This window comes from Mustelus asterias, chromosome 14, assembly GCF_964213995.1.
Source record: "Mustelus asterias chromosome 14, sMusAst1.hap1.1, whole genome shotgun sequence".
In the NCBI taxonomy this organism is placed as follows: Eukaryota; Metazoa; Chordata; class Chondrichthyes; order Carcharhiniformes; family Triakidae; genus Mustelus; species Mustelus asterias.
The window spans coordinates 43,176,958-43,197,739 of NC_135814.1; the positions used below are offsets into that span (position 1 = coordinate 43,176,958).

Here is a 20,782-nt window from a genome sequence, read left to right on the forward strand (position 1 = left end):
GTTGCTGTGACACTTCTGCAAATAGATTACACAAGCAATTTAATCAGGTCTGATGCTGTCCAGTTGCGATTCATACTCCTTAAGCTGTGCCACTGCCCTTGGTGCTCATTTGCTGAAAGGCCTGAACACTGTCATCTCACACCACAGAAACCTCCCTCTGAACCCTTACCCCTCTTCCAACCCACATCATTCACACCCACACACATCCCGTATACCCATTCACACCCACACACTCCCCCCACACCCATTCACACCCACACACTCCCCCACACACATTCACACACAGACACACTCCCCCACATGCATTCACACACACACTCCCCCCACATCCATTCACACCCACACACTCCCCCCACACCCATTCACACCCACACACTCCCCCCACACCCATTCACACCCACACACTCCCCCACATGCATTCACACACACACTCCCCCCACACCCATTCACACCCACACACTCCCCCCACACCCATTCACACCCACACACTCCCCCCACACCCATTCACACCCACACACTCCCCCACATGCATTCACACACACACACTCCCCCACATGCATTCACACACACACTCCCCCCACACCCATTCACACCCACACACTCCCCCCACACCCATTCACACCCACACACTCCCCCCACACCCATTCACAGCTACACAATGCACGTATTCACCTGGAGGAAGCCCAGTGGATGCTTCCAGAGATCTCGCCAGTGACTGCAGACACTGGAGCACCTCGCACAGCCGTAGTGAATCCACCACGTGAATGCCCGTGCCATGTTGGTCATGACATATTCCAGACCAGCGTGGTGTCCTGCCAGTGGCACAGATAATTGGACAGGTCAGGACAATTTCATTCAAGCCTTCATCTGGATCCTATTAATGTGATGCAAAATGGCTTCACGCCTGCCTCTGGCGGGATTGGTGACCTGTCATGGTGGGTGGGGACACACACCTTCTCCAGAAAATAATTTTGCAGATCCTGCTGCATTGTTCCCTTTCTCCCTTATCCTCAACCCCTGCCCATGCCACTTGCCATTACAACCACTAAGGTTGGGTCTAGAAAATCCCAGCATGCTTAACAAACCTGACTGAATTCTTTCGAGAAGTAATGGAAAGAGTAAACAGGGGAAATGTAGTAGATTTCATATATTTGGATGTTTACAAGGCCTTTGATTAGGTACCACATGGTCGTTCATAACAAAGGTTAAGGTACAGAGGGTCAGGGACAATAGCTAAACAGATAAGGATCTTTCTAAAAAATAGGAAACAAGGAGTAGAAGGAAAGGTAGTTATTCAGATTTGAGGATGATTGAAACTGCTATTCCATAAGGATTAGCTTTGGATCCTTTATTTACAGAAATAATGCGGATTAAGAATAAGTCACTCAATATCAACATTTGTAGATGATCTGGGAATTTTGGTTAATATTGAGAAAGAATGCATCATAATACAAAAGAAAAGAGAAAACTTGCAAACTGGGCGGTGAAATGACAACTGAATGTTACCATAATTAAATATGAGGTGATACATGTTGTAGGAAAAGCAGATAGTTTATATGGTTATAGGTGACCGAAGGAACTGAATGAAATGGAAGAGCGAAGGGATCTAGGGACACCAGTGAGCAAATTATTAGAAGCAGCACCACCATTCAGCAGAGTAATTAAGAATGCTAATAAAACACTGGGTTTTATTTTGAGGGAATTCTAAGTTTGTATTTGACCCGAGTCAGTCCACACTTGGGAGTCCTGTGCATGGCTCTGATCGCCACACGACAGAAAATACATTGGAGCACCAGAGAAACTGCAAAAAAGGATTTACAATGATGTGTAATCAATACTTAAATAATAATTAAGTATTTGAAAATAGTTACTTTGACTATCTATAGATCATTAGTAAGGTTATGGCCGGAATTCTCCCGTTCCGCCCGCCAAGGGAATTGTAGTGGACAGCGGGCAAACCATGCCGAGGTCCATTGACCTCGGGTGGGATTCTTCGGTTTTGAAGCAAGCGCGGCCAGAGAATCTTGTGATATGTCTTATAATATTGCATTCATTTTAGACATCTTGGCCCTGGATTCTCCAAGATTACTACCCAGACGCCCATTATAACTCCCATGGGGGACTGGTGGGTACCCCACAGTGGAAGCTATTTCCCTTATTTCCATACTTTATCTTGCATTTTCTACTGTGTCCTGTCAAAGTTACAGCGAGTAGCCACACAAAATTTCAGGGATTCTATCTTCAAGACATATAACAGCCCAAGGGAAGTGGAAGAACGGATATGTCAGGAGATAATGGATAGGTGCAGGAAAAATAGGGACTGGAAATCGCGAAGGGCTGGGAGTCTGAATGGGGAGGAATTTGTAAAATGCGTACAGGAAGGTTCTTTGGAACAATATGTAGATAGCCCGACTAGAGAGGGGGTTATACTGGACCTAGTACTGGGAAATGAGCCCGGTCAGGTCTTCAAAGTTTTGGTCGGGGAACATGTGGCAAATAGTGACCACAATTCTGTTAGCTTTAGGATAGTGATGGAAAAGGATGAGTGGTGTCCCAAGGGGAAGGTGTTGGATTGGGGGAAGGCTAACTTTAGTGGGATTAGGCAGAAATTGGCAGCTGTTGATTGGGAGAGGCTGTTTGAGGGTAAATCCACATCTGGCATGTGGGAGTCTTTTAATGAACAGTTGTTAGGGCTGCAGGATAGGCATGTGCCTGTAAAAAAGAAGGATAGGAAGGGTAGGATTCGAGAACCGTGGATAACCAGGGAAGTTGAGGGATTGGTCAAAAAGAAAAGAGAGGCGTACATTAGGTCCAGGCAGCTAAAAATGGAGGGAGCTCTGGAGGAATACAAAGAAAGTAGGAAAGAACTCAAACGAGGAATTAATGAGTTTATTCCTTTCTAAATGCGCATACATCCTATCTCTAAGAATCCCTCTCCAACAACTTCCCTACCACGGATGTCAAGCTCAACGGGATTAAGGAGAATCCCAAGGCATTTTATTCATACGTTAGGAACAAAAGGGTTGTCAGGGAAAAAATTGGACCTCTCAGGGACAAAAGTGGGGAATTATGCTGAGAGCCCAAAGAAGTAGGGGAGATCCTAAATGAATACTTTGCGTCGGTATTCACAAAGGAGAGGGATGTGTTGACTGGGAGTGTCTCGGAGAGGAGTGTTGACCCGTTCGACAAAATCTCCATTACAAGGGAGGAAGTGTTCGGTTTTTTAGGGAATAGAAAGACTGACAAATCCCCAGGGCCTCATGGAATCTATCCAAGGCTGCTCAGGGAGACGAGAGATGAAATCGCTGGGCCTCTGACGCAAATCTTTGTCTCATCACTGGACACAGGTGAGGTCCCAGAGGATTGGAGGATAGCTAATGTGGTCCCGTTATTTAAGAAGTTTAGGAAGGATAACCCGGGAAATTATAGGCCAGTGAGCTTGACGTCCGTGGTAGGGAAGTTGTTGGAGAGGGATTCTTAGAGATAGGATGTATGCGCATTTAGAAAGGAATAAACTCATTAACGATAGTCAGCATGGTTTTGTGAGAGGGAGGTCATGCCTCACTAACCTGGTGGAGGTTTATGAAGAAGTGACTAGAATGGTTGACGAGGGAAGGGCCGTGGATGTCGTCTATATGGACTTTAGTAAAGCGTTTGACAAAGTCCCTCATGGTAGGTTGGGGCAAAAGGTTGGATCTCATGGGATAAAGGAGGAGGTGGCTAGATGGGTGGAGAACTGGCTTGGTCACAGAAGACAGAGGGTGGTAGTAGAAGGGTCTTTATCCGGCTGGATGCCTGTGACTAGTGGTGTTCTGCAGGGCTCTGTATTGGGACCTCTGCTGTTTGTGATTTATATGAACGATCTGGAAGAAGGTGTAACTGGGGTGATCAGTAAGTTTGCGGACGACACGAAAATGGCTGGACTTGCAGATAGTGAGGAACATTGTCAGAGGCTACAGAAGGATATAGATAGGCTGGAAATTTGGGCAAAGAAATGGCAGATGGAGTTCAATCCAGATAAATGCGAAGTGATGCATTTTGGTAGAACTAACGTAGGGGGGAGCTATACGATAAATGGCAGAACCATAAAGGGTGTAGATACGCAGAGGGACCTGGGTGTGCAAGTCCACAGATCCTTGAAGGTGACGCCACAGGTGGAGAAGATAGTGAATAAGGCATATGGCATGCTTGCCTTTATAGGACGGGGCATAGAGTATAAAAGTTGGGGTCTGATGTTGCAGTTGTATAGAACATTGGTTCGGCCGCATTTGCAATACTGCGCCCAGTTCTGGTCACCACACTACCAGAAGGACGTGGAGGCTTTAGAGAGAGTGCTGGTATGGAAGGGCTTAGTTATGAGGAGAGATTGGGTAAACTGGGGTTGTTCTCACTGGAAAGACGGAGGTTGAGGGGTGACCTAATAGAGGTGTATAAAATTATGAAATGATGTGGAGATGCCGGCGTTAGACTGGGGTAAACACAGTAAGAAGCCCTGCCACAGCAACCTCTGCAAGACGTGCCGGATCATCGACACAGATGCCATCATCTCACGTGAGAACACCATCCACCAGGTACACGGTACATACTCTTGCAACTCGGCCAATGTTGTCTACCTGATACGCTGCAAGAAAGGATGTCCCGAGGCATGGTACATTGGGGAAACTATGCAGACGCTGCGACAACAGATGAATGAACACCGCTCGACAATCACCAGGCAAGACTGTTCTCTTCCTGTTGGGGAGCACTTCAGCGGTCACGGGCATTCGGCCTCTGATATTCGGGTAAGCGTTCTCCAAGGCGGCCTTCGCGACACACGACAGCGCAGAGTCGCTGAGCAGAAACTGATAGCCAAGTTCCGCACACACAAGGACGGCCTCAACCGGGATATTGGGTTCATGTCACAATATTTGTAACTCCCACAGTTGCGTGGACCTGCAGAGTTTCACTGGCTGTCTTGTCTGGAGACAATACACATCTTTTTAGCCTGTCTTGATGCTCTCTCCACTCCCATTGTTTTGTTTCTTAAAGACTGGATTAGTTGTAAGTATTCGCATTCCAACCATTATTCATGTAAATTGAGTCTGTGTCTTTATAAATTCTGTTTGTGAACAGAATTCCCACTCACCTGAAGAAGGGGCTTAGAGCCTCGAAAGCATGTGTGGCTTTTGCTACCAAATAAACCTGTTGGACTTTAACCTGGTGTTGTTAAACTTCTTACTAAAATTATGAAAGGCATAGATAGGGTGAACGGTGGGAAGCTTTTTCCCAGGTCGGTGGTGACGTTCACGAGGGGTCATAGGTTCAAGGTGAGAGGGGAGGTTTAACACAGATATCAGAAGGACGTATTTTACACAGAGGGTGGTGGGGGCCTGGAATGCGCTGCCGGGCAAGGTGGTGGAGGCGGACACACTGGGAACGTTTAAAACTTATTTAGATAGCCACATGTACGGAGTGGGAATGGAGGGATACAAAAGAATGGTCTAGTTTGGACCAGGGAGCGGCGCGGGCTTGGAGGGCCGAAGGCCCTGTTCCTGTGCTGTATTGTTCTTTGTTTGTTCTAAAGAGGGTTCAGAAATGGAAAGCAAGAATAAGATTTTAAGAGACGGATCTTTCACAGAGGCAGATTCTACAGATGTGCACTTTCTATCTTTAGAATTGAGCTCTCTTTCTTTGCTGATAAAAACTGCATTCAAGGAAAACTGGTACAAAATGGCAAGAAAGTTAATGGAGGTTTGAAGCAGTTCATTGAACGTAGGCTCAACAATTGCAGCACCAAAAGAATTGAGTACAAGATTAATATTCCTGTGGAGACTAGCAAACTTGTAACTCCAGAAAGATGATCTAAAGAATACCTGGATGAATACCCGTCAACGTCAAGACAGACATAGATGTCCAAATGTTCTTTTTAAAAATGTTTTCTTTGCTATCAGATTAATTAATTAGTTATGTCAGAATTGCAATTTGTTAAGTAGAACAGTGTGGATTGCAAGATTTATCAGTAGTTTAATCCAGAACGCACCCCATGGAACTTCACTCGTCACTGCTTCTCAGTCAGAGTTAATATGAACAACGTCCTTTAGTAAAGTAAACAACTTACCAAGCAATTGTCTGATTTATTATTAATTCCTTGAGCCTTAGTCTTGCATAAAGAGCCCACATATAGAAAGATCATCAAATATCTTTTGAAAGTTCAAGTAAATGATATCCATTGGAGTGAATCTTATACAAAATGCTGCCTAACCTGAGTTGTATATATATCACATAATTGTATGACAATATTACTAATTTCTTATCTAGATTGATGATGCAGTGCCTTTGGAATATTTGTCTGAAATGCGGCCAGCAACAGTGGTGTTTGTGAATCTGCAGTTTGTGGAAAATGCAACCATGTATCATCAATGTCAATCCATTCAGGCTTGTTGCGTTGGAATTAACAATGAATTCAAAGTTTACCGGGGAAGAATAAATAAGGTCTTCATGTTTGACAAAGTAAGTAACCAGCAGATGGCAGTAATATGGTATATGTTTCCAACTTCCCTTAAAGTATTTCATGTCAGTACTGCGATATGTGTTCATTTCTTCCATATCCTGCAGGGCCCCCACCAACTCCAGCCAATGAATAATAAATGAAGTTGTTGTGGAAAAATAAGACAATAATTCTCTCCATATGTCAAAACGCTCGTGCCAATTTAGCATGAAATCATTAGTTGGGAGCAAGGCCTGGTTTCAAGTTACTTATTTGAAAATCCACTGTCAGAATTAGGTGGTGGTAACCTACATCTTAACCTGTAACCAATGGCACATCTGCATACAAGGGGTGGTGAAGGGTGGGGGGGTGAGGACTGAAAAATTGCGAATGTGTTTATTTATTGCAAATTGTGAGGGAAAGGAGTTGAGGAAATATTATTAAGAACTGTTCGTACGAATGAAAATAATATATCCATTTGGAGACCAGTTTCCAATGCAAAATAAATACTATAACTTGATCAACAATTATCGTGGGATCATGGGCATTAAAATTTGGGCATGCCCATTCTTGGTCATTCGTGGAGCAAAGTGCAATTACTCTGAATGGTGAAGTCCAGGACTTTTGAGATATTGGGCCCTCAGACCTCACTGTCACTGGCACAGTATGGCCCAATGACCATGCATCACACATTGGGATATGTGGAAAGAAAAGTCCAGCTGCTGTTATACTCGCAGTGAGGCATATCCTCTGATCTGAATCTCTGCGCTCAGTCGTTGCTGAATCCACAAGGAGACTTTTTGAGTTGATAGAACAAGTGGAAATTTGTGGTATGAAGCAGAAAATGGGCATTGACAAAGAGTGGGAGAGTCCACCATCAAATATGTCCATCATTGGCAGAGCCAAGGAGAAGATCTCGAATAACTCAACAAACAGGCATTCTCTTCAGCAAGGAAGAGGATGAGAATGGCTCCTTTCCTGATGCCAAGAGAGCTCTAGAGAATGTGCCCATCTCCAGCCCAATCCTGCAGGAAAGGGGAGTTGCCATGGTGAAGATTTGGAACACAGAGTTCACCTGCAGTGACGGATGGCTAGACTGAATCAAAACCAGACACATCACCACTCTCTGGGTGGTAAGTGGTGAGAGCACTGCCACTACAGCAGCAGTGACAGATGGTTGGCTCCAAAATGGCCTCATCCACTTCTCGAATGAATAGGCACAAAAATACAAGTTTCACCATCTTTTGCCAGACCACTTTTGGATATTTAAGGGGGACATGTGTAATGGTGGAAAGCAGAGCAAGCAAACATCAATATCATGGTCTACGCCAACATAGAAATCTGCCGCTTTATGCAAGTTGGAACACTACCACACAGTACAAAACAAATAAAACTGCCTGGATAATCTCCAGCATTTTTGAGGCATGGGTCAGGAGTCAACAAATTGTATCAACAAAGGTAAAGGAAGATTGCCATCATTGTAGACAAGTGCCCCATGCATCCCAACATTACTGGCATGAGGAACGCCAAACTGATATTCTTGCAACCGACACCACAGCCAAGCACCAGCCAATGGATCAGGGGTGATTAGGAACTGGAAAACCCACTACTAATGGCAGTAGTGATCTCTCAAGTATTGAGGTAATTGATAAGAAGCAGGAGTACAATCCCACTACTTGAGGCTATGTTGATGCTGAAAAATGTCTGGAAGATGGTGAAGGAAGCCCCAGTCACAAACTGTTTCCACCATGCTATGTTCAAATGGGTTACAGCTGCATAAGACAATGAAAATGAAGAGGAAAAGGGTAATGCAAACCAAGACAATGGCGAGGCACTTTCCTGTTCACTTGCAGAAGGTGGTATGGTGATTCTGGCAGAGACAACATGGAAACATAAGTGGAAGGGGAACAATGCTGCAAAGTTCATGACGGAACTGACAGATAATGCCATTGCAAATGCAATACTTCTTCGGTCAATGTCCTTGAAGATTCCAATGAACGCGCACCACTTGCCCACCTGTTTCCCTAGCCATTGCGTGAATGCTGTACAAATGCACACTCTCTTCCTCCCCCCGCACACTCTCTTCCTCTCCCCTCGCACTCTCTATTTCCCCCCGCACGCTCTCTTTCTCCCCCCTGCAGCACAAGTGCATTGAAAAGTTTCTGGTTTTGGGGCGATGCGGCAAGAAAATCCTGCCCTCAGAGTTTTTCCAGTGCTAAATCCTGGCTGATTTCAAGGCCAACCATGGGAAACAGTGAACAATAGAATAAAGGTTATTTTTCTGTTTTCACTGTATTTTTTATGCAGCATTTGATTCTGAAAAATGGAAATTAATGAGTGTTAGAATGACTGGTATGTAGCAAATACATCAATGCAGACTGTGTTTGTTTATTTAATATCCATTTCCAGTATGTTGTATTCATGTGGAAAATTGGGCCTCTTTGGTAATCACAAAGCTCTCCTAAACCTCAATTTGAATGCGGCTCTCCTGGAATTTGACTCATCAAGAATTTACTGTAACATGCACGCTCAAAATTGCCAGGTAATAACTAGATTAAACAAGAGAAATCCTAGCCATGTTTCTTGACCTTCAATAACACAACCATAACCATGACCTCACTATCAACATTTTGGAAACCGCTCTTGAATAGAGGCTGCCATGGACTAATTATATCAACACCACAGCTACAGGAACAGGACAGAGGATGAACATTTTATGACGAGCAGCTCACCCACTGACTGCTCAAAGCTTTTCTACCTTCTGCAAACTTATCAGGAATTTGATGGAGTTCTCACAACTTAAACATAGCACATAAAATCATACAGTGCAGAAGGAGGCCATTTGGCCCCTCGAGTCTGCATCATCCACAATCCCACCCAAGCCTATCCTCATAACCTCATGTATTTACCTAGCTAGTTCCCCTGACACCAAGGGCAATTTAGTATGGCCAATCAACCTAACTCACACATCTTTGGAGAGTGGGAGGAAATTGGAGCACCCGAGGAAACCCACGCAGACACAGGAAGAACATGCAAACTCCACACAGATAGTGGCCCGAGGCCAGAATTGAAATCTGGTCCCTGGCGCTGTGAGGCAGCAGTGCTAACCACTGTGCCACCGTGCTGACATGAACTTATTTGACTGTAATTGGCAGTCTTTTGGGCCTTTTCAGGGAACCTCAGAACTGTTATAGCCACTTTCTGGGTCGAGCATCAGGTACCCCTGCTGGTCCCAAGAAACCTAGGGAATACATGCAATATGGGCAATCTTCTGGGGGTCTGGACCTTGCCACCCCTGCCATTTAAATATGGCAAGTGAGAAGGAAGAGGTCCAGCCATAATTTCTGCCAGTATCTTTGAGCAAAATCCTGTCCACCATGCACTTTCACAAAGAACAAGCACCAGACTTAAACACATTTTTAACACACATTGGGATGACTAATAAAATCACTAATAGCTGAAGTTATGCTTTGTACAAAACTAACTTGGGTACTTTGACACAGCTCCACGAGTGTTTTAACATCGTCGTAGCTTGCTCCATGTGTTTCATTGTCTCTTACCTCAGTGTTGCTTATCATTGAAGTCTGGGAATGGAGGGATACAAACGAATGGTCTCGTTGGACCAATGAGCGGCACAGGCTTGGAGGGCTGAAGGGCCTGTTTCCTGTGCTGTACTGTTCTTCATTCTTTGTTCTTTTAAAACGATCATGAGCTAGGGCTCCAGTGAATTAAATGTGACAACCGATCTGCCATCTACCCATTCTTCCTGACGTCAAAATAATTATTTTAAGGGATTACAATCAAGGGAATTGGTATGTGTGACTCTGTCCAAGGTCCCAAACAGTTAGACATTCATGAAATGGATGTTCATGAAATGAAAGCGCTCCACTCACCTAATGAAGGGGCAGCGCTCCGAAAGCTCGTGCTACCAAATAGACCTGTAGGACTTCTTACTGTGCCTACCCCAGTCCAACGCCGGCATCTCCACATCATGGATACAATTGAACAGCATCATCGATGGATTTCAGTGCTGATGCGATGCCAAGGACTCGGGCTGTACATCCCAATGATTGGCTAATTGAATCAAACAGCACATTTCTTCATTGTTCATGATAGACAGAGTATGGACTGCACTCAGCTAGCCTGCACTTGAAAACCTAAAACAAAATGTCTGCTGTGAAATGTGATTCCATAATTGAGCAGCATTTTCCCATGCACTAATTGCTACACTATCAAGCAACTTAAGATAATCAGTTAAACTCAAAGTATGTTTTTTTTACACTTGCTATAAGTAACATCCATTCATATGCAGAGAGCTGTTCTTTGCAAACAAAAGGAATATATTTAAACCTTGCACCTTTTTTTGGAATACCCAGGAGCTTGGGGATCCTGTAGTTCTTTGTTGTTTTCTCCATGACAGTGCCTTAGCCAATCAGAGTTGACTTACTCTATCAGCACTCTTTCCTCATCCAGTGCAAATTGTTGGGATTGTTTGAAATTTGGCATTCTTGTGTTTGCCCTGATGAGTGCAAGGTGAAAAGCTTTGGCACTATATCGTGCTTTTCAGCAATGAACAATGCTTCCAAATGTCTTCTATTTCAATAACCGATTCTTAAAATGCACTGAGCAGATTTTTCCATGACATCTTAAAATCATAAACTTTTAACTGTATCAACAAACCGTCAATCAAAGTTCCTGCCCTGAGGTGAGAGTCAATCTCTTTGATATATGAGCAAGAAGTTGCCACACATCTTACTGTGAGATTATATATTGTGTGAATTAATTCAATGACACTTGAAACCTCAGATGTCACAAAGCCACCATCTTCTCACAATCGGCTGGCAATGTTTGTAATTATATGCAAACATCTTTCCTTTGAATAACAAATGAAGACACACTTTAATAGATTTCCAGGCTCCTGGCTACTTTTGAGAAAAATGCATTACTTTTTAAAAATTATACATTCATGGGATGGAACTGTCCCTGGAAAAGCCAGCATTCTTTGCCCATTCCTACTTGCCCCTGAGAAGGTGAAAATGAGCCACTTTCTTCAACTGCTGTAGTCCATCTGGTGCAGGCACACCCACTGTGCTGTTAGAAAGTTGCAGGATTTTGACCCAGCAATAGTGAAGGAACAGCAATATAATTCTAAATCAGTGTGTCTTGGAGGGGAACCTGCTGATAGCAGTGTTAATATATCTGCTGCCCTTGTCTTTCTAGGTTGCAAACATCATGGGTTTGGAAGATGCTCTTGAAGGAGCTTTGGCATGTTGCTGCAGTGTGTTCTTTATAGAGTACACGCTGCTGCCACTGTATGCTAATGGTGAGGGATTTGATTTGATTTGAACATAGAACATAGAAAAATACAGCACAAACAAGCCGTTCGGCTCACAAGTTGCGCTGATCATGTCCCTACCTACCTAGGCTTATATATAGGCTTACCTAGAACCCTCAATCCTATTAAGTTCCATGTACTCATCCAGAAGTCTCTTAAAAGATCCTATCGAGTTTGCCTCCACCACCACTGATGGCAGCCAATTCCACTCACCCACCACCCTCTGAGTGAAAAACTTACCCCTGACATCTCCTCTGTACCTACTCCCCAGCACCTTGAACCTGTGTCCTCTCGTAGCAGCCATTTCAGTCCTGGGAAAAAGCCTCCGAGAATCCGATCTATACCTCTCAACATCTTGTGCACCTCTATCAGGTCACCTCTCATCCTTCGTCTCGCCAAGGAGAAAAGACTGAGCTCCCTCAACCTATCCTCATAAGGCATGCCAACCAATCCAGGCAATATCTTTGTAAATCTTCTCTGCACCCATTCAATAATTTCCACATCCCTCCTGTAATGAGGCGACTAGAACTGAGCACAGTACTCTAAGTGGGGTCTGACGAGGGTCTTATAAAGCTGCATCATTATCTCCCGACTCCTAAACTCAATCCCTCGATTGATGAAGGCCAGCACACCATACGCCTTCTTAACCACCTCCTCTACCTGCGAGGCCGATTTAAGAGTCCTATGGACCCGGACCCCAAGGTCCTTCTGATCCTCTACACTGCTAAGAGTCTTACCCTTGATATTATACTCCTTCATCCCATTTGACCTGCCAAAATGGACCACTACACATTTATCCGGGTTGAAGTCCATCTGCCACTGCTCCGCCCAGTCTTGCATCCTATCTATGTCACGCTGCAACTTCTGAAATCCCTCCAAACTATCCACAACACCACCAACCTTCGTGTCGTTGGCAAACTTACCAACCCATCCCTCCACTTCCTCATCCAGGTCATTTATGAAAATGACAAACAGCAAGGGTCCCAGAACAGATCCCTGGGGCACACCACTGGTGACCGACCTCCATTCAGAAAAAACCCCATCTACAACCACTCTCTGCCTTCTGCAGGCAAGCCAGTTCTGGATCCACAAGGCAACAGCCCCTTGGATCCCATGCCCTCTCACTTTCTCGAGAAATCTTGCATGGGGGACCTTATTGAATGCCTTGCTGAAGTCCATGTAAACCACATCTACCGCTTTTCCTTCGTCAATGTGTTTAGTCACATTTTCAAAGAACTCCACCAGGCTCGTAAGGCACGATTTGCCTTTGACAAAGCCGTGCTGACTACTTTTGAGCATACTAAACTTCTCTAAATGTTCATAAATCCTGTCCCTCAGGATCTTCTCCATCAACTTACCAACCACTGAGGTTAGACTCACCGGTCGGTAATTTCCTGGGCTATCCCTATTCCCTTTCTTGAATATAGGAACCACATCTGCAATCCTCCAATCCTCCGGAACCTCTCCCATCTCCATCGACAACAAAAAGATCATTGCCAGAGGCTCTGCTATCTCTTCCCTCGCCTCCCACAGCAACCTGGGGTACATCCCATCCGGTCCTGGCGACTTATCTATCTTGATGCTATTCATATTTTCCAACACATCCTCTTTCTTGATGTCCACATACTCAATCTTTTCAGTCCACCTCAATCCTGTAGTACAACCACCCAGGTCTTTTTCCACCGTGAATACCAAGGTAAAACATTCATTAAGCACCTCTGTTATTTCTTCCGGTTCTGTACAGACGTTCTCACCTTCACATTTGAGAGGTCCTATTCCTTCACATCTCATCCTTTTATTCTTCACATAGTTATAGAACACCTTAGGGTTCTCCTTAATCTTACCTGTCAAGGCCTTCTCGTGACCCCTTCTGGCTCTTCTAATTTCTTTCTTAAGTCCCTTCCTACAAGCTGTAAACTCATCTAGATCCCTATCATCTCATAGCTGTCTGAACCTTTTGTACGCTTTCCTTTTCTTTTTGACTAGGTTCAGCGCAGCTTTCATGCACCACAGTTCCCGTAACCTACCAAAACCTCCCTGTCTCATCGGAACTTTGTCATGCAGATTTGATTTGATTTGACTTGATTTGATTTATTATTGCCACAAGTATTAACATACAGTGAAAAGTATTGTTTCTTGCGCACTATACAGACAAAGCATACCATTCATAGAGAAGAAAACAAGAGAGTGCAGAATGTAGTGTTACAGTCATAGCTAGAGTGTAGAGAAAGATCAACTTAATGCAAGGTAAGTCCATTCAAAAGTCTAACAGCAGCAGGAAAGAAGCTGTTCTTGAGTCAGTTGGTATGTGACGTCAGACTTTTATATCCTTTCCCCAATGGAAGAAGATGGACGAGTGTATGTCCTGGGTGCGTGGGGTCCTTAATTATGTGGGCTGCTTTGCCAAGGCAGTGGGAAGTGTAGACAGAGTCAATGGATGGGAGGCTGGTTTGCGTGATGGATTGGGCTACATTCACGAGTGAATATTTAAGGTGGTTGATCAGGTGCCAAACAAGTGGCTGCTTTGCCCTGGATGGTATTAAGCTTCTTGAGTGTTGTTGGTGCTGCATTCATCCAGGCAAGTGGAGAGTATTCTATCAGCCTCTTGACTTGCACCTTGTAGATGGTGGACAGTGGGGAGTGGGGAGGTGAGTTACTCGCTGCAGAATTCCAGCCTCTGACCTGCTTTTGTAGCCACCATATTTATACAATCGGTCCATTTAGGCTTCTGGTTAATGGTAACTCCCAGTATATTGATAGTTTGGGATTCAGCAATTGTAATGTTGAGGCCAGATGATTACATTCAAACTCACCACTTAATAGCCCATGCTTAAATGCTGCCTCGGTCTTATTGAATATGTACACGGACTATTTCAGCAATTGAGGAGTGGCAAATGTTACTGAAAACTGTGCATTCATCAGCAAATATCCTTACCTCTGTCCTTAAGATGGAGGGAACGTCATTGATGACCCAACTGAAGATGGCTGGACCTCGGACACTACCCTGGGGCTAGTGTTCCTTCTAACTGACGGGCCTGTAGAGCTGCATGACAGTCCATCAAGTGCCGTGCCTTTAATTAACACAACCTCTCAAATCCTGATGGCTGAATGGAGTTTACTGCCACAATAGCATACAATTGACAAACTGGTAGATTCCCCACAACAGGAAATGAATAGACATGAGTCAAGACTGACAGGATTAATCAGGTAGAATGAACAGCACAACTTCACTCAGTTCCTGGGGCCTAAAGCTATGATTCAGCCAGACTAATGTACACCAGCTGATTCCCTGAAATTCAATAGCAAGCAGATGCCCTCCTGAAGCGTACAGCTCACAGTCCAGACTGTTAGTTACACCAATCTCAATCTCAGCATTCTCCCTCTCTTTCTCATTCTCTCCCCAGCTCCAGAACCTCGTATAGCAATGAAAACAGCACTCACCCCTTTCTGCTAAGTGATGTTAAACAACACAATACGATGCACGGAGAATTAGCCATCTCCACTGATGTTTTGCTCTGAATTTCAATCTGTTGGCTTGGGGGGGTAAACTGTATATTATGTAAAAATAAGCAAATGCACTTACTTTTGTTTCTTCCCTGGTAGAAGAAATTTCAATGCAAATCTCTTGGTTTTTGTGATTGAACTGTTGCATATCTCCCAGGTACATTAGTGCTGCAAGTTGCTCTCAACTCTTTGCTTCTGTGCGATATTACTTGCAGTTTTCTTGATGTGGGCCAGACCTTGCGCCTTTCAACTGGCAAATGTATTCCCCTATCTTGTAGATTCCAAATAATGTGGTCCATCAGCATTCCACTTGTCTTTCCTCCTGCTTGCCCATCAATCCTCAACAACGCTGATCTTCTGCTTGCCACTTCCCTCCCTGCTCACCATCCCACTAAGGCCATCTGCTGCATTTCTACACTCTGTACCTTTATTCTGCCATTTACACATTCTGATCTCTTTATGGATTCTAGCCTTTATCATCACCATTTACGTTCCATTTGTCTTTTTGTCTATGCCATCCCTTTCAGTTACAGCATTCCCCCACCCTCACAGTATAAATTTTGTCCTATTCTCCAACAGCTATGATGAAGGGTCATCCTGACTTGAAACATTGGCTCTATTCTCTCTCCACTGATGCTGCCTGACCTGCTGAGATTTTGCAGCATTTTCTGCTTTTGTTTCAGATTCCAGCTTCTGCTGTATTTTGCCTTTATCAAAGAACTTGTGAGGTTAACCCAAGGGACATTTCAAACTGTGCATATTTCTAAATACTATCCCCCCCAACTCACTTTTGTGTGCATTGTGAGAGACAGTTTACTTTAAAGCTGGTGAACTGATTTATTATTTCACAATTTTCACTTCATTCACATTCATAGGTTCCTAACCTTAATAGAAATTGTGAGTGGAATAATTACCGTTACTTCTGCAGAAACTACTTCAACATTCTCCCTCTTGGGATTCCATTCTGTCTTCCCCAGTTTCCCCTTCCATATTCACTTAATTTGCAGGGACACCTTGCCTCTCTAACCTTCAGCCTTCAGTTCATAGAACAACCTCTCTCCATATTCACAGAGAACTTTACCTCTGACTATGTTTGTTGATGTGCCGAAATTACTGAGCTATTTTCCTCACCGTTCGCAGCAGTTTTAAGTAAAGAAATCAATCAATAAGCTGGACAAACAAAGGCTGCCTTTTCAATTTGAAAGGCAAGTCTCTTTAGCTCTTCCTATTTTGAGCTTGTTGAATTGAAACACATGATCCTTGCCTTAAGCCATTGCTACCAATTCAGCTTTTTTCCAGCCAAGTGACTGAAATACAAGCCACAATTGGTGGCAGCCACCAATCTCCTTTCCCAAATTGGTAAGAAACTAACATGTATGGTTATGTGCTGGTTAAAGGTACTGAACTATAAACCTTTGAGTTCAAATGACACCATGGTATAATTAAAATTGAATTTGGTAAATCTGGTAATTAATGGAGTAGCATGTTAACATGCCAGTGGCTATACCTAGTTACCTATGGTAACTTAAAAAAAAATTATTTATTCTAATATTATATCTAGTTTTTTTATTTTACTGGTGGTGCACATCCGCACATAACCGTGACATTGCTGCACATAACAAAATTCATTCTGCATGTAGATGGGAACAATTTAGCAGGAATACAAAGGGCTGATGATCAGTCTCCAACAAGCACAGCCATTTTCCTTTGCGCTAGGTATGTCTCTAAGCAATGCAGAGTTTTCCCCCGATCCCAATTGCGGGTGCCAAATATAACATGAGATATACCACAGTAGAAAGATTCAATTTCCCCAAAATCCAGTTGGTGTGCAGCTATACAGTGAATTTTGCAAGTCAGTGCCTGCTATCACCGCAGCAGTCATGATCCTTTCATTCTGCAGATGTCCACTGATCGATCTGCATTTGAGCCACTGTTCCAAAACAGAGCATGGGCAACAAGGTCAATTCTCTGACCACCAAACTAATGATTTTGATGATTATAGTGTGTGTGGAATGTCGGGGTGGCACAATGGCAGAGTGTCACAGTGGTTAGCACTGCTGCCTCACAGCACCAGGGACCTGGGTTCAATTCCCGGCTTGGGTCACTGTCTGTGCAGAATCTGCACATTCTCCCCGTGTCTGCGTGGGTTTCCTCTGGATGCTCCGGTTTCCTCCCACAGCTCGGACGACATGCTGGTTAAGTGCATTGGCCATGCTAAATTGCCCCTCAGTATCCAAACAGGTGCTGGAGTGTGGCGACTAAGGGATTTTCACAGTAACTTCATTGCAGTGTTAATGTAAGCCTACTTTTGACACTGATAAATAAACTTTAAGCTTGGCATAAGTGGAATGAGGGACCAAGGTGGTGGGTGGAATGCCGTAGCACTATTTAAGCTTGGCCTAGGGGGCATAAGAGCCTTGGGGAGTGAGTGAATCACGAGTTGGCAAGGATGAGGCATGGGGAGTGCACTTGAAGGGTTGAGAGAGGTGAAGGCAGAAGGGTCTTTCTGTTTTTATTTTAACCAGGATGGAATCCCACAGAACCAAGGTAGGCATTTAATTTGACTTGTCACTTGAGTCATTGGCACCCGGCTGTGGCAGCCACCAATCTCCTTTCCCAAATTGGTTAGCTTGACTCCGACTCACAGCCCCTCACTGTGCCATCCCCTGCCCCATCCATGGTAATGAAGATCCTGCCTCTGCAAGTACTTTCTCCTGAGGTGGGCTGGCCGAGCTGTGAATTTCGCAAATCCCCCTTCCCACCTCAGTGGTGAAAATCCAGGCTAAAGTAAGTGTTGTGCTGACGCACAAACTGTCATCATGCAGACCATTGGGGTGCTTAACCAATTCATCCACGATCTAGACCATTCTGTAGGAGCTGTGAGGTACAAATGAGTGATCAAGTCATGATTGGTTGTAGAGTGTGGTTTGCTGCAGAACCTTGTCATCATGAAGGCAGAGCCCCTGTCACTAGGCAGGTGGTGAGCAGCCGAGAAAGAGGAGGAGAAAGAAGAGGAGGAAAAACAGGCAGATGGGAGGAGGAAGAGGAGGCAGAAGAAGAGGAAGAGATGGGGAGGAGGAAGAGGAGGTAGAAGAGGAAGAAGAGGAGAAGGAAGAGGAGGAGGAGAAGAGGAGGTAGAAGAGGAAGAAGAGGAGGAGGAAGAGGAGGAGGAGGAGGAAGATGAGGAGGAAGAAGAGGAGGAAGAGGAAGAGGAAGAAGAGGCAATAGAGGAGAAGGAAAAAGAGGAGGCAATAGAGGAGGAGGAAGATGAGAACGAAAAAGAGGTGAAAGAGGATGAAAAAGAGGAGAAGAGGAGCTAGAGGAGGAGATGGAGGGAAGGAGGCAACCAATGCATCCACTTTCTGGACAGGCAATTCCTGAATGCAAGTCCAATTTTCCAACCTTTCTTCGGTTACTTATTATCACAGAATCCTCTTGGCCACAATGTTGAAATAAAAACAACCAAAAATCAAATATTCCAAACCAGCTTCATAAATAACTGATCCAATATTTCCTATAAAGGTCACTGTTGTGCATTCTAGTGTGGTAGTGCTAGCCTTTGCCTGTCCTAGAGCTTCAATGCAATGCTGACCCACTGCTGCTGGGAGGCTGCCAACCTTTAGTGAGGGAGACTGCAGAAGATTTTGCAATGTCTTTGAAAGCCCGGCATTGGACTTCACCACCTCGGCATGGATGCTTGACAGGGCGCTAGTAGAATGGCAGTGTTGGAAGTGTGAATATTGTCATCTTGAGAGAGGATGGCAGGATTGTGTTCCATGGAGCCATTGCCACACTAACGGGCTTTTACTATAGCAATCCTAACAATGATCCTGAGCACTGTCTTCCACGAATCTGCCTATTTGCCTCACAGCCACCCTTCCCACCTCCCCACCACCGCTCACCCCCATCCATTGATTTCCACTCAGATTTCCTGCAGTCCTGGGCAACCATGCCCCACAAGACAGAAGGGTGACTTCAGTGAGTGTTTTGCAATGTATCTTGGTGAAGCGCCTGCTACAGTTGAATATCTTATGATATGTGGAAGCTCAGAAAAGTTCGTGGGAAGCAGTGTCTGCCCAAAAAATGTTGAAGTCCAGTTGTCTACTCCATGAAGCTGACAACTGGGCCAAAGGAAAGCCTGTGAGCAGCAAAGTTCAGCTCAGAGCAACTAGGAAGCGGGGAACATGCCAGTGATCGGATACTGGCTAGCAGCCTTGTGAATCCAGTGGGAAACAGCATGAGGGGAAGAGATTCAGTAGCTGAATGGTGAGCAGTCAATGGGGCATTCTAAGTTCTGCTTTCAGGCCAAGGAAGAAGCAAGAAGGCACGCAGGTTAAATAGGAGCTGCTGTTGAGAGAAAGCAAAGACTAGATCCTCAAAAGAGAGGAAGTAGGATCCCTTGTGAGGACAACAGGAGTTTCAAAGAGTTTTGTGACTCAAATTGATAACTGACTTCTGAATGGGTTGCTGAGAAATTCAGCGGGATCTGTTTTGGTGATGTCTGCCATTTAATATGCAGTTTGTGATATGTTCAACCACAGTTTGCCTGTGAGCTCATGTTCGCCTCATGTTAATCCTGGATTTTAGAGTCTCAGATAGAGTGCATCAACCATTTGTTTGGTTGACTCTTGTACAGTAAAATTTCTTTCATTTGTTTGAAATCATGGAATTTTGCGACTTTATTCTCTTGGTAAGTAATTTCAAATTTCGTCTACTTCGTTATTATTCCCTAATGAGATTGTAACAAAATTTGGGATTGGGTCTGGGATCGCAATAGAAGTAATATAGTGATTTTAAGGACTTATGTGCTTATGATATGACAAAATTGTAAATACATCTCACAGTTCAATTATGGACAAATGCGAATTAAAAATGTGCATTTAACTCTAAAGGTAACGTTTGTCATCTTTTTTATTCATTCATTCTAGGGATGTACTTTCCTTTGTGCTTTTGGTCTTCCTGGTGACAAAGGAGAAGATGAATGTGCAAATGCTTTACAATGTGCACACAATGTGCATGAATTCTGTAAAAAACTTAGATATGTCAGGTAAATGTTGAGTTGTACTGTACGAGAAAGATCATGGAAAACCTATTGGCCTGTAACTTGCAATCTCCAGCCCAGCGTAGCTGGAGTATAACCCAAAGACCACCCCATAGAGATCCCCAGGTAAGGATTGAACGGAAATTGCCTGCGAAGTTCAAACTTCCAATGGACAGATGTCCTGCAATGGGAACCATCATCTGAAAATACAATTTAAATTGTAAACTTTAGATAGTTCTGACTCTCCTTCAGCAATACTTATCCAGAAAAGTTGAAAGAATTGAAACCATTAATCTCCCCTGATGCCACATGGGACTATCCCCCCCACCTCTCCCATTGCACTCCTCCCCTACTGCCCCCAGACCCCTTCAACCCTCCATGGGATTTCCCCCCTCCCACAACTCCAAATCCCCTCAACTTCCCATGGGACCCTCCC

The 20,782-nt window shown here is 44.3% G+C and overlaps 1 protein-coding gene across 1 annotated transcript in view; it reads left to right on the forward strand.

The window, feature by feature from the left end:
• The window catches only part of LOC144503390 (adenylate cyclase type 10-like), a 159,077-nt gene that overhangs the window by 11,867 nt on the left and 126,428 nt on the right, over positions 1–20,782 (forward strand). The window contains exons 8-9 of the mRNA XM_078227701.1: positions 6,298–6,489; positions 20,234–20,352. Coding sequence (XP_078083827.1) covers positions 6,298–6,489; positions 20,234–20,352 — 311 coding nt within the window. The remainder of the gene's footprint in view (positions 1–6,297; positions 6,490–20,233; positions 20,353–20,782) is intronic.